Source organism: Coenobita brevimanus, chromosome 68, assembly GCF_032717465.1.
Source record: "Coenobita brevimanus isolate Jiangsu-jjx chromosome 68, ASM3271746v2, whole genome shotgun sequence".
Classification (NCBI taxonomy): domain Eukaryota; kingdom Metazoa; phylum Arthropoda; class Malacostraca; order Decapoda; family Coenobitidae; genus Coenobita; species Coenobita brevimanus.
This window is the reverse complement of record NC_137021.1, coordinates 24,430,729-24,445,118: the sequence shown is the minus strand read 5'-3', so window position 1 is coordinate 24,445,118 and position 14,390 is coordinate 24,430,729. Positions and strand designations below refer to the sequence as shown.

General features: G+C 40.3%; 1 protein-coding gene across 1 annotated transcript in view; it reads left to right on the top strand.

The window, feature by feature from the left end:
* Positions 1-10,124: 10,124 nt before the first annotated feature.
* LOC145405865 (sodium-dependent multivitamin transporter-like) overlaps positions 10,125-14,390 on the top strand; it is a 260,499-nt gene continuing 256,233 nt past the window's right edge. The window contains exon 1 of the mRNA XM_080277122.1: positions 10,125-10,353. Coding sequence (XP_080133248.1) covers positions 10,125-10,353 — 229 coding nt within the window. The remainder of the gene's footprint in view (positions 10,354-14,390) is intronic.

The window sequence follows — 14,390 nt, the reverse complement described above, 5'->3', positions numbered from 1 at the left end:
CTTTTCCAATGGTCACTTCTCTGATCTGTCTGCTTGCATCCCTTCACCACTATGGCAGACGCATAGCACCCATCAAGTAGCAAACTCTCATCTGTTTTCTTGCCAGCTTCCTAATGCAAGAGCTGAGCGTTACTCTCAGTCTTTCACGAATACAACAGATTTACTTTGAAACTGTCTTCCTCTGTCTATTTCCTATTACCTGTGATCTCCAGTCTTTTAAACTCAGTGTGTCAGCATCTCTAAGTGAACGGATCCTGAATTTTTCTTCTTATTACTACCACGTGTGATAGTGATGCTGTTTTTTTTTTTTTCAGTTTGTTTGTCTGTCTGGGTGCCTGTCTATCTGTGTGTCTGTTACCATGAAAAATTTGCAGCCACTCAAGATATCACCATTTACAGGTGTGTAGTATGATAAAATCTAGGACGAGTTCAAAATTGGCTATAGTAGGTCAAGATAGTGGTTATATTCTGAGTCGTGTTAGATATTTATTGGCTCGTGGCTGGTGTGATTCCCCCAATGGAGGAGACCCCTAGTATTGTTTTCATGTTTTTCTTGGAGGGAACAATCTTTTAGGCCTATAGCACTTGTTTTTTCTTTCTATTTGCATTTAAAAAATCTCAATTTTTTTTACTTTTAGCTAAAATTTTGGCCTTAAAAAAATCCCAATATTTTTTAATTTTTAGCAAAAGTTTTGGCCTCACTGAAAATCAGAAACCATCACTGAAACTTCAGGAAAATCAGTATATCATACACTGCAGTCAGTCCATATGTGTCTATCGAGCTAGCTATTTACCTGTATCTGTCTGTCTGTCTGTCTGTCTGTCTATGTATAAACACACACACACACACACACACACACACACACACATACATACATATATATATATATATATATATATATATATATATATATATATATATATATATATATATATATATTATATAACCAGGAAAATGTCACTGGAGATATAATGGAGGTTATAATGGAGATTATTAACCAAGCTTCCAAACGTGTTTCCTCCGCACTGTGATTTTTCCCCAATTTCAGAAAAAATAATCAACATATTGAAAGTCAGTCTCATTGAATTCGATTCTTTTGCACTATAATGTATTTTTTTTCCCTCATGTCTATTGTTTGCGAAATATTTATAAAAAAAAAAAAAAAAAAAGAATGCGTCAGCTCTTGTTGATTCATTTTTCCGCAATTTTCTCTAGGGCTGTAATGGAAACCCGATTACATGAATGGAAACAGCGTAAGATCCCTGTTTCTGGTGACACGTCGAGATCAAAATGCTGGCGAGAGAATTATTGAGCTATGGTATGGTGAATTTGAATTCCTTACTTCATGTACATTTGCAAGGCGAATAAAGTCTTAATTATGAGGTTTACACTTTTTTTTTTTTTAATGTTTTGGGCCCATGTTGTAAAAAATTCCGGAACGATGTCTGTGCACACACACACTCACACTCACACACACACACACACACACACACACACACACACACACACACACACACACACACATGCACACACACACACACACACACACATATATATATATATATATATATATATATATATATATATATATATATATATATATATATATATATATCCAAGGGGTGCTTGGGTTGATTGCTCACGAAATGCCACCCAGGGATGAGTGAGGCTGGTCACTCTCATCTTAAATGTAGGGACCAACTGCTTAGCCCCGGGCTCCTACGCTCCTCATGGGGCAATGTAGAATTGGATTATATATATATATATATATATATAGTGTCCCCCCTGTCGCGGGGGGGACACAGTCTGGCCGCACTATGGGGTGGTACTACTACTCTGCGGCCAGATTGTGTTAGGAAGAATACTGCCACCGTATTCCCTGCGTGTCGTAAAAGGCGACTAAAAGGGGCGGGGTGAGGGGACTAGGGACCCCCTCCTCTCTTTTTTAGTTTCTAAAAAGAGACAGGCCAGAGAAAGGGATGGGGGATTGAGTTATCCCAGTACCCTGAAGATTGGGTCTATGAATGTGCGTGGATGTAGTACGATTGAGGCTAAAAGGGAAGAGATTGGGAGAATGTTGGTGAGAAGAAAGTTGGATGTGTTAGCTTTGAGTGAAACGAAGATGAAAGGGAAGGGTGAGTCTTTTGGAAGTGTGAATGGAAGATTGTCAGGTGTTGATAGAGGAAGGGCAAGTGAAGGTGTGGCCTTGTTAGTGAGTCCGGAAGTACAGCAGTGTGTGATTGAATGGAAGGAGGTGTCATCGAGACTGATGTGGATGAAAGCGAAAGTTGAACGTGAGTTGTGGGTGTTTGTGAGTGCATATGGGCCTGGTAGTGAAAGGGATGAAGAAGACAGGGAGTCTTTCTGGAATGATGTTGATGAGTGTCTGCAGAGTTTTGGAGCGAATGTGAACGTGGTAATGATGGGAGATCTGAATGCTAGAGTGGAAAATGTAGCAGTTGAAGGTATAGTTGGTATGCATGGTGTGCCTGAAAGATATGAAAATGGGGAACGAATGATAGGGATGTGTGTTGAGCGAGAGATGGTGATTGGAAATACGCTGTTCGAGAAGAAAGATATTTAGAAGTATACATGGGTGAGACAGGAAGGTGGAATGGTTGTGGATAAAGCATTGATGGACTATGTGGTTGTGTCTAGGAAAGTAATAGGATGATTGTTGGATGTGAGAGTTCTGAGAGGGGAGGGTGGAGGTATGTCTGACCACTACCTGGTGGAGGGAAAGGTAAGAGTAGGTAAGAGATGGGTGAGAGCAAGGAGGGTTAGGTGTGACAGGGATGTTTTGAAAGTGAGTTAGATAAAAGAGAGAAAATGATAGAGTATCAGGAGAAATTGAAAGATGAGTGGAACGCAATGCAAGATCAGGAAAATGGCAGTGTGGAATAGGAATGGCAGTTGTTTAAGGGTGCTGTGGTGGGGCATGCAGAAGAGGTGTGTGGTGTGAGACGTGTGGGTGGTGGTGTAAGAAAAGGAAGTGAATGGTGGTGCGAGCAAGTAAGTATGGCTGTGGCTGAGAAGAGACGTGCATATGAAGTGTGGTTGCAGAGGAAGGATGAGGTGTCATATGAAAGGTATAAGGAAAAGAGAAATAGGGCGAGAAGGGCTGTGCGTGATGCTAAAGTGGCAGCAGATGAGAGGTGGGGTAGGCGGCTGACTCAGAATTTTCAACAGAAAAAAAATGTTCTGGAAGGAGATTAAAAGGGTGCGAAAGGGAGAGTCTGGGAAGGAAGAGCGAGTAAAAGCAGAGGATGGAAGGATGTTAATTGAGATGGATGCAGTAAGGAAGAGATGGGCAGAGTATTTTGAAACATTGTTAAATGTAGAGGAGGAAAGGGTGGCTGAGATTGTGGCGGATGGAAGGGTGCAATGAAAAAATGTGTTGGGCGAATTGAATGATTCTTTGATCATGAAAAAGGAAATGAAGAAGGCAGTAGAGGAGATGAAAACAGGGAAAGCTGCAGGTATGGATGGGTGTGCTGTGGAATGCCTCAAGGGTGGTGGAGTGACTATTGTTGACTGGTTAGTAAGATTGCTGAATGTGTGCTTTGTGAAAGGTATGGTGCCAATTGACTGGGCAAGTGCTTGTGTGGTCCCGTTGTATAAAGGCAAGGGTGATAAATATGAATGTACTAGCTTCAGGGGTATAAGTCTGTTGAGTGTTGTAGGTAACGTGTATGGTAGAGTGTTAATTATGAGAGTTAGAGAGGGTACAGAGGAAGTGATTGGTGATGAGCAGTGTGGCTTTAGGAGTGGGAGGGGATGCGTGGATCAGGTGTTCGCTATGAGACTAGTGTGTGAAAATTATTTAGCGAAAGGCAAGGATGTGTTTTGGGCATTCATGGATTTAGAGAGAGCATATGATAGAATTGATAGGGAGCCTTTGTGGACTGTTTTAAGATTGTATGGACTTGATGGTACGTTACTAAAAGGGGTGAAAAGTTTTTATGTAAATAGTAGAGCGTGTGTAAGAGTGGGAAATGCTGTGAGTGATTGGTTTCCCGTGAAAGTGGGGCTGTGACAGGGATGTGTGATGTCGCCTTGGTTGTTTAATATTTATATGGATGGTGTACGGGAGGTGAATGCAAGAGTTTTAGGTGAAGGTCTATGTCTGGTGAATGTTGATGGTGGAGAGTGGAATCTGATGCAGCTACTGTTTGCAGATGATACTGCACTGGTGGCAGATTCAGAGGAGAGATTGAGACAGTTGGTAGAGGAGTTGGGAAGGGTGTGTGAAAGAAGAAAATTGAAAGTAAATGAGAATAAGGGTAAAGTGATGAAGTGTACAAGGTTGGTAGATGGTAGGAGGATGAATATAGTTTTGTATGGTGAGTTGCTCGAGGAGTTAGAGTGTTTTAAATATTTAGGGTTACATGTTGCTGTGGATGGAAGAATAGATGCAGAAGTGAAGTTTAGAATAGATGAAGTAGGTAAGGTGCTGGGAGGAATGAAAAAAGTGTTTTGATGTCGTTCACTTAGAATGGATGTAAAGAGAAGGCTGTATGAGGGTGTTGTGGTACCGTCTGCATTATATGGGGCTGAAACATGGAATATGGGTTTAACAGAGAGGAAAAGTTTGAATGTAATGGAGATGAGGTGTCTGAGGAGTATGTGTGGAGTGACGCATATGGATCAAGTGCATAATGATGAAGTGCTAAGGAGAACTGGAGTTGTTCGGGAGATGGCTGGTAGGGTTGAGCAGAGGGTGTTGCGATGGTTTGGGCATATGTAGAGAAAGGATAATGAGCGACTGGTGAAAAAGATAACTAGGTCTGATGTGAGAGGTGTAAGGCTGAGAGGGAGACCACGAATAGGATGGATGAACAGTGTGAAGAGAGCGCTGGATGTGAGAGGGATGTCTGTCGACCAAGGAAGAGTGGCTGTGCATGACAGAAATAAATGGAGAGAAATTGTGAATGAATAAATGATGACGCAGCCCTGAGGGGATATTATCCCGCATTTGGTCTGATCAGCTAGTCAGGTCAGGTGCGGGTAAGGGGATAGGTCTATTATGATGTGGCAGGGGTACACCAGCTCTGCTGCCGGGCCATGCTGCGGATGTCACTGATTGCACTGCGCAATTGACCCTTGTGCGGTGTGGTGTGGTGAGGATCTGTTCCTTCTCCCCTTTGGGGCTAAGATGCGAATGAATGTGTTTGAATGGATAAGTAAATGGGGAGTGTGTCGTCATGTCTTGGTTACCTCCCGTTCCTTTGGGGAAGCAGCCTAGGTGTATATATATATATATATATATATATATATATATATATATATATATATATATATATATATACAGTAAATCCTCTTTTCCGCAGGTTGGATGTTGCGCCAAAACCGCGCGAAATGCGAAACGTCGAAGTGTGAATTTAAGAATCAATGTGAAAAATGGAGGAGCATTCCAGTGGGACGTGTACCTACCCTATCAGAAAGTACTCTAACACTAAATAGGCCCTACCCAGAAATAAATGCTGAGTGTTTACTAGTGCTAAAACAGCATAACACAATAAACATGTACAAGAAAAGACATTAAAACTGTTGTAAAGAGCTGCAACACCAAAAATCCTTACCAGAAATAAAGTGAAGACTGGCTTGAGTGGCAAGTGAAGTTGTGTTGAGAGTGGATGGACTAGTTCCAGGTGTCACTAACCAAGAAAAAACTGCAACTTTTCACCAGATTATTTAATTTGCGACATCAAAGTCAGCTAACTAAACCTCGGTCAATTTATGTGCCCTCTTTATCACTAAAAGGAAAGGAGAAGTCATAACAACATTATTTTACTCATTGCTACAAGGAAGAAAGGCTATAATATAATCAAATAGAATAAAAAATTGCTGGGCTGAGTCTACCATCTCTGTATTGGGATGGTTATTATTCTTTCCTTCCTTAGATATCGATAAACTTTATTTTCCATCCATTTCAGGTATTTGCCCATCAAAACAAAAATAAATAGTGTTAGGAGAAACATGTAACGATTCTTTGTTAAGAAACAGTAGCACGAGTATGCTGAAGATCGTACGTTAAGATCATAAACAATAACAAACTCACGTGTGTCTACTGTCTCGCTGGACCTGCTGTATAAAGATTGTGGAGCACTGTTGCATAGAAAAATGGGCAGTGTCTAGACTGAGCATCGGTACGCATCGTCTGCTGAGTGTCGGCTGCCGGCTGGGAGCACTGAATTGTGGGGAAAATCGTAAATTGTGAGACAACTTGGAAACTTTTTTTCTTGCGCGAAAAACGAGGCGTCGAAGTAAAATGCGTCCAAATATGAGGACTTTCTCTCTCTCACTTTCTCTCTCTCTCTCTGTGTGTGTGTGTATATATATATATATATATATATATATATATATATATATATATATATATATATATATATACATATATCAGGTCGGTGGTCAAAATCAACTTTGAAAGAAAAATTAAACAGCGCTCATGTTGCACCCTGCAAATAAGGCCTTCGAAGGCCAGATAAGGATTGTATCGTGGAGTGTTTAGTCATAAGTTTTTCGGTGTGCATGAAAGAATTTATTGTAGATAGCACCAGATTATTTAAAAGTTGTATTGAAAAATTATGTATGAGCAAGGGATTAACCTCAATCAATTAAAAAAAAAAAGAAGAAGCTACCGAGCCTTTTGAGTGGTGATAAGCGGGAAGAGATTATTAGAAGCATTTGGCTTTCAGAAAGTTTAGCACACAATGAAACGAAACAAATGAAAGATCATTGTTCTCCAGAGCGAATTAACGGAACGAAGGTGGCCATGTACCTACTTTTCTAATCAGTTTTCTACTATGCATAAAAAGTGTCGATTTTATTGGTTCATTGCTCATTCACGTCCAGTAGGCTATCCTATGATCAAGTAAAAATTCCATCTTGCTAAATGTGCGTGTATACTGTAAATTCATTACATTGTAGAAGTTGTAAATTTATTGAAAATCACTGGTAAAAGCAGAATAAAATCCATATTTATGGAACAATTTGGCTCAAATTTTAACTAGATATTCCTCTTAGTTTGGCAAACTGTTAACATAGTCAAAATTAAGAAAATAATGCCACGTTGGCACTGTAAGCTATATTTTGAAAGTTTGCAAAAATTCTAAAATAATCACCTATAAGAATGAGATAAAGCCCTTATTTATGGACCAATTTTGCTCATATTTTAACTGCAGATTCCTCTGAGCTTGGCACATATTCGAAAATGCTTTTAGATAAAAGTTCAGACCATTAGATGGCTCAACATACGTTGGAAAAAATTTCTATTAGATCACCAGTAGGAGTCGGGAAAAATAATCCTTATTTATGGATAAATTTGGTTCAAATTTTGATCTGACATTCCTCCTAGGTTGACACAAAGGGGGTCTTTCAGAAAACTTTTAATTAAAATTTTGACCGGTAGCAGGCGCAGAACCTGATTTCGGGATATAAGTTGGAAAAAAATTCTAATAAAATCATTGGCAAAAGTTAAAGAAAATTATGAACCAATTTTCTTCAATATTCACTGGAGATTACTCCTCTTCGTTTGGCAAAACAGGGATATTTTGAAAAGTAGAAAATTTACAAATTTAAGATTACTTTCCATTCATGAAATGATGCCTAAGGATATATTCACAAGAGCAGTTAAACATTACTCTCAGAATTGTAGCTTTTTCAGCTCCTCTTTACAAAAATGAATATTATTTTTTAATATTTCAAAACAGGTGAAGGAGTCCACGGGATGGAATGCTGGTCACTGCAGCAAAGTGGGCACCATCATAACAACTTCAACACATATATTTTTCAAGACAAGATGGTGGTCACCTCACTCTGGCGACCAGCATTCCTACCCATGAACGCTTTGAATTGACAGTATTTTATGAAGGTGCCAGAATTAAATACAAGTTAAATAATTATGTCTTTCTTTGGGGGCCTACTTGGTTTCTGTCTCGCTTTTCATTAGTCAATTGCAGACAACTTCTCCAACCATTCGAACTCCTGACAATTACTGTAACTACTACTTAAAGAAATTTTGTATAGGAGAGGTTAATGAAGGGTTTATTATTTACCCCTCTGTATTTCCCTATTCAAAATATCTCTCCTGATCTATATAAAATTATGTAGTCATAGTCTGAGTAAGATATAGAAAAAACTCATCTCAGTTGAGAAAGTTGTTAGAACCTTCCGTTGGAAAATTCATCACCCAGATCTCTTACATTTTGGAGGTTCATGAAGGCTTAATCTAACCATGTAGTTCATTATTTTGTCTTGAGACTGCAGGAACACAGACAAAAGAGAAGTGTTCGCAGTGAGGGTATCAATATTGACTGTTCCAATACACCCTTACTGTGTTCACTATCCTGCCTTGAATCCCATGAGTTTGATAGAGCGATGGCTAACTCCTGTTTAAACATCGTCATTCAGTCAGATGCTGAGGTGGATTAAGGGTGTTGTTTATATTCAAAAGATTTTAAACTGAGTTAATGCTCAGAGAGAAGTATTATAATAAGGGTAGATATTAACTAATTCAGCATAACTGGATTTGTCTTGAAGCAAATCTGCACATAAACTGCTTTTCGTGCTCTGTCAACTATGTAGAAAATCGAACAATACCTGGTATTTCATTTATGGTACTCTACATAACTATCCCTAAGACAAACAATTATTTTCAACCTTGGACGATGCTCACCTCAGACTGTAACAATAAGAACCAATGTGTGTTGACACTGGATGCAGTTTTATTTAGGAATCCATGGTCACTGCCACTGTTGAGCTTAGGAGTGCTTATGTAATGAATACGTGCTGTTTCTTTTTAATTTGAATGTATAAATGCTTTACTAAAAACTATGATGTTAGCTGAATTTCATACCATATAAAGTTGACAGAAATAATGTGCGTAGAATAAACAGGATGTATATGTGCAGATAACAAATATTAAAAGATGTTTGTGGGTTTCAGCAGTAGTAAATAAATGCATTCAGTGAAGCCCCGTTCATACAGTAGAGGTTCTCAGCCTCGAGGAAATTCCAGCTTGCAGTGGAATTTTCATTTATTTTTACATTTGGGTAGACATGAGTCTAGTGATAAAACAAGGTTTTCCCTTTTTATGTGATTAATTTGAATCTGACCCTCATTTGTTGCGGAAATGTGTCATTCTCAGAACTAGTGGAATCACATTAAAAACTGCCAGAAAAAAAAGATTGATTTCTAAGTTGAGGAGATATAGCCCCCAACCTCTCACCTACATGATATCAACCATCCACACTGCCATTAAACCTAACTTTGAGAAGCCCTGGTGAGACCGTGGTGGTTTGGGTTTGTCGAGCAAGTGAGAGGTGAAAATTCTCAGGTCCGACATGACGTCACTGTACATTTTTGGATTTAACCCCCGTGCATCTATACTAATGATACTGAAGGAAATGGTACACAAAATATTATTGCTGTTGACAAGAGGAACCCAATAAATGTGCATAAAACTGTGTAACCTGTGTTTGTCCGTAACTATATATAAAAAAAAAAAGGAACTTATACACCTCACTTTTCAGTCTGTTATAATAGCACTAGAATCAACTTTACGGAGGTGGGCGGTAAAGCAAAGTAAATGAGTGAGCTATGAACGAATTATTCTTGGCAAGGAATCTACTTAACATGCCCTTGTATGAAACCTGAATAAAACAAAACTGGTCACAATAACCGGCTTTTTACCATTGTACGCTAGAGACATAATATTGTAGTATGTACAGCACTTGCAATTTTGTACACACACACACACACACACACACACACACACACACACACACACACACACACACACACACACACACACACATTTATAAGAAAATGTAGACAACCTACAAATATGTTCTTCTTTTCCAGATCTAACCAGTAACATCAGACTTCATCAAATGAGCAACAGGAGTTCTTTCCATCTCAGACATCAGCATCTGATATAACACTGTTGGGTTTGCAAGGGTCCCCTCACGACCAAGGACTCGGGGGAGGAAAAATCCAGCAAAGCCTCTGAAGTAGAAATATCCTCAACTCATAACCTATTGTGGTTTTATATATAAAAATCAATGTTTATTCGCTAGGCTGAAATCTGTCTAAAATCATATAACTAACTAACAAGAAAAGGATGGAGTCCCGCCACGACTTTACTTCGCTACTAGACGTAGGTTTCGTGACCGCTGATTACGTGGTGTTTGGAGGAGTCCTGGCAGCCTCCCTTGCTATTGGCTGTTTCTATGCTGTCAGGAGCCGCAACAAGGGCACTGAGGAATTCCTAGGGGGGAACCTCAGCCTCTCCTGCTTCCCAGTATCCATGTCACTTCTTGCTTCAGTCGTTTCTGCCATCCTGGTCCTCGGTTAGTATTGGGAGGTTTAAAGCTGTTTCCAAGTGGCATACGAAGTCTCGTACCGTAGCAACTCTTACTTGGCGATTAATTTTGCATGTAACACTCAATGGCAAGGATCTATGTCCTATCAATAACACTGTTTTAAAACTAGTATCATATTCTAGGGTTTAATCTCTTATTACAACTCAGCACTCAACGTAGTGAAACAGCAATTTTCGACTTAGATGCAAAAGTATACTATTGAAATATAATAGAATACCAAATCCAGTATGGTGAAAGCATCATATGAAGGAAAAATAATTAAAACTTCTTAACTCTTTACATATTGGGTTGCCACAGTAAGGAAGCCTCGCCATAACTATTTACGGCATTGACTGAGACAGAAGTGGAGGAGCGATTGGGTAAATATGGATTGGACCAGATGGGGGACCTGGAAGATGTGTGCAAGATATTCATAGAAGAAATATGTACAGCATGTGAGGTGGTGTGTAGAGTGAAAAGAAGACGAAAGGGGATGCAAGGAATAGCATGGTGGAATGAAGAGGTGAGAGAGGCTGTTGCACAAAAGAAGAAAGCATATAAGAGTGCATGAGAAACAGGGGCATGGAAGAAGTTGAGAGATGGAAGAGAGAGTCGTATGTAGAAAGGAAGAGAGAGATGACAAGATTAGTAGGAGAGAGTAAGAAGAGAGTGGATGAGGAATTTGGTAGGAATTTAAGTGTAAAGTGGAGAGAATGAAAGAAAATGTTCTAGAAGGAGGTAAAGAGAGTTAGACAGGGTCTCAGAGACGTTAGTTGGGGAGTGAAAGATAAAAATGTTAGATTACTAGTGGACAAGGGAGAAAAAGTGAGCAGATGGAGAGAACACTTTAAGGAATTGCTGAACATAGAGAATGAAGGTAATGCAAGTATAAGTGTTTGGGGAATAGCTAGGAGGAGGAGGGATGTGAGAAGGGAGGAAGAAATCAGCAACATGGAAGTTGTGGAAGCAATGAAGAAAGACATAATGGGAAAGCCCCAGGAATTGATGGAATGTGTGGTGAAATGCTGAAGCATGGGGGAGAGATAGTAGAAAGATGGATGTGGAAGATGTGCAGATTGGCCTGGGAGGAAGGTAGAGTCCTGGAGGATTGGTAGTCAAGTATATTTATTCCCATGTACAAAGGAAAGGGGGAAAAAGAAGTGTGTGGTAATTATAGGGGTATTTGTCTTCTAAGTGTAATAGGAAAAATATATGTTAGGATACTTAATGACAGATTTAGTGAAATAACAGAGGCATTAGTTGGGGAAGAACAGGGAGGTTGTAGGAAGGGAAGAAGTTGTGTAGAACAGATATTCATTCTTAGATCTTTAGTGGAAAAGTTTCTAGAGAAGGTAAAAAAGTTGTATGCGGTCTTCATGGATTTGGAGAAAGCAATATGTCATGGTGGATGGACAGGGATTATGGAAAGTATTGAGAATAACTTAGTAGATGGGAAGCTGTTGAATTCCGTGAAGAGTATGTATGAGAAGGCTAAGGCTGCAGTACAGTGGCGTAGCGTGGGGGGGGGGGGGCACAGGGGCTGTTGCCCGGGCGCAAAATTCTTAGGGGCGCAAAATTTCACACACACAAAAAAATAAAGTAATGATAATAAATAAAACATAGTGCGCCCTGCCCCTCATACAGAAAATCTCCCAATGTTCGAACATCCTACACAGTTTTTCATCATGACGGGGCAAAATAAACGTTGCCACGTATCATTTACATTTTTTTTTGGTCGCTAATTACAGCCATACTGTCCTTCAAGTAATCCTTAACGGTGAATTACATAATGCCTATTAACAGCATGATTTTCCGTTTGAAGATACCGGTACTGTAATGTTCTGTAACTTGCATAAAAAATCGTATTTAAAAAAGGCATAATTTCACAGAGTTGCAAGGGCGCCTAGATATCCTCGCTCCTCCTCCCCTACCCGCCTCGTTTCCGTGATGTGTGCCACTGATACATCGCGTAATATTTAAAATCCACCTCACGCCTAAAGTAATCCTTAAAATGTACATATGTATAGATTTTCTACTCAGAATGACATATTCTTTCACCTCTACTAATATTTGCAGAAACTCGTGTTACACGTTGTGTTCATGATGCATAATGTGGCCTCTATTATTTGTGCATGTGGCGACAATCCGATCGCTAAATTAAGGTCTGTCGAAATCTTGAAATACCGTCACCATGTAATTCATCATTCATTCATTCATTCATCATCCAATCCTACGTTGCCCCATGAGGAGCGTAGGAGCCATGGGCTAGGCAAGTTGGTCCTGACGTTTAAGATGAGTGACCAGCCTCACTTATCCCTGAGTGGTATTACGTGAGCAATAAACCCCAACCAGCCCTTTGATATAAACCTTCACCGGCTCAATCCGATTGGAGCACCGTAATTACCCACTAAACCACCAGGCGCCAAAATTTGGTTATATGGTTACCACCCAGCGTAGTAAATGGTTTCCTGGTGTACAGGAAACCATTTGGCTTGTCACTCAGTGTAGAGTCACCCACAGGCAGAAGGAAGAGAAAAGAATGAAGGAAAGAAAGAAGAGGGAGTGTAAAGTCGCCCCTAGACAGAAGGACAAGGAAAGAATGAAGGAAATGCAGAAGAGGATGGAAGGAAAGGATGGAGGGGAGGAGAGGAAAGGGCAGGCATCCCAGAGCAGCACTACGTTGAGTGAGTGGATGGTGAGCGTTCCCACCTACCACATAAATGTTCCTGCCAATTTAGTGTTGCAACACCAACACAGAGTAAAACATGATGCTGTAGCCAGTGCGTGCGTGTGCCAATAAGAGTTCGATCGTTTGGTGAACTTTGTTATTGTGGCGTGTCGACAGGTTAGTTTTTTTTTTTTTTTTTTCTGTGCTAGTTGTTTTGCTGACGCGATAGTCATTTCTTATTCTTCGTTCTTCTGTTTCAACTACGCAATCTATCTATCTATCTGTCTATTGCCAGATGCCTCAATCCCGTGAGGGGTGGCTACAAACAAATCGTCTCCATGTCGCCATATCGCCCGCCATTTCATTGCCCTGCTCCCAGCTCACACACCCCTCTCTCATATACCTCTCCAATCCATCGCTCCATCTCATCCTTGGCCTCCCCCTTCCTCTCCCCCCTCCTCCACCTCTCTCACATAGACAGTCATCGTTACTCTCACTCTCCATCCTCTCCACATGTCCAAACCACCTCAGTGTGTTTCTCCTAACGCTGTATTATATATATATATATATATATATATATATATATATATATATATATATATATGTGTGTGTGTGTGTGTGTGTGTGTGTGGTAAGTGGGGGTGCTTACCGTCCACTCACTCGATGTAGTGCTGCTCTCAGGTATCTGCCTTTTCCTCTCTATTCTTGTTTCCTTCCATCCTCTTCTGTCTTTCTTTCCTTCATTCTTTCCTCGGCCTTCTGCCTACGGGTGACTTTACACTCCCTCTTCTGTCTTTCTTTCCTTCATTCATTCCTCTTCCCCTCTGCTGTGGGTGACTCTACATGAGTGACAAGCCAAATGGTTTCCTGTACACCAAGAAACCATTTACCACGCTGGGTAGTAACCATATAACCAGATTTTGGCGCCTGGTGGTTTAGTGGGTAATTACGGTGCTCCAATCGGATTGAGCCGGTGAAAGTTTACATCCAAGGGATGGTTAGGGTTTATTGCTCACGTAATACCCCTCAGGGATGAGTGAGGCTGGTCACTCTCATGTTAAATGCCAGGACCAACATGCCTAGCCCCGGGCTCCTACTCTCCTCATGGGGCAACGTAGGATTGGATGATGGATATATATATATATATATATATTCGATTTTTTAATGGTTTAAACATTTATGAAAGTGGAAAAAAAATGGTTATACAATGAAATATATTCTTAAAATACAATACATGTGCTTAGGGGGTAAGGGGTTCAGTACTGGACTGGTGGAGGGGACTTAGGGAGTGCTAACAGTCCACAGGTTAGGGGGCGCAATACTTTCCTTGCCCCGGGCGCTGGCAACCCACGCTACG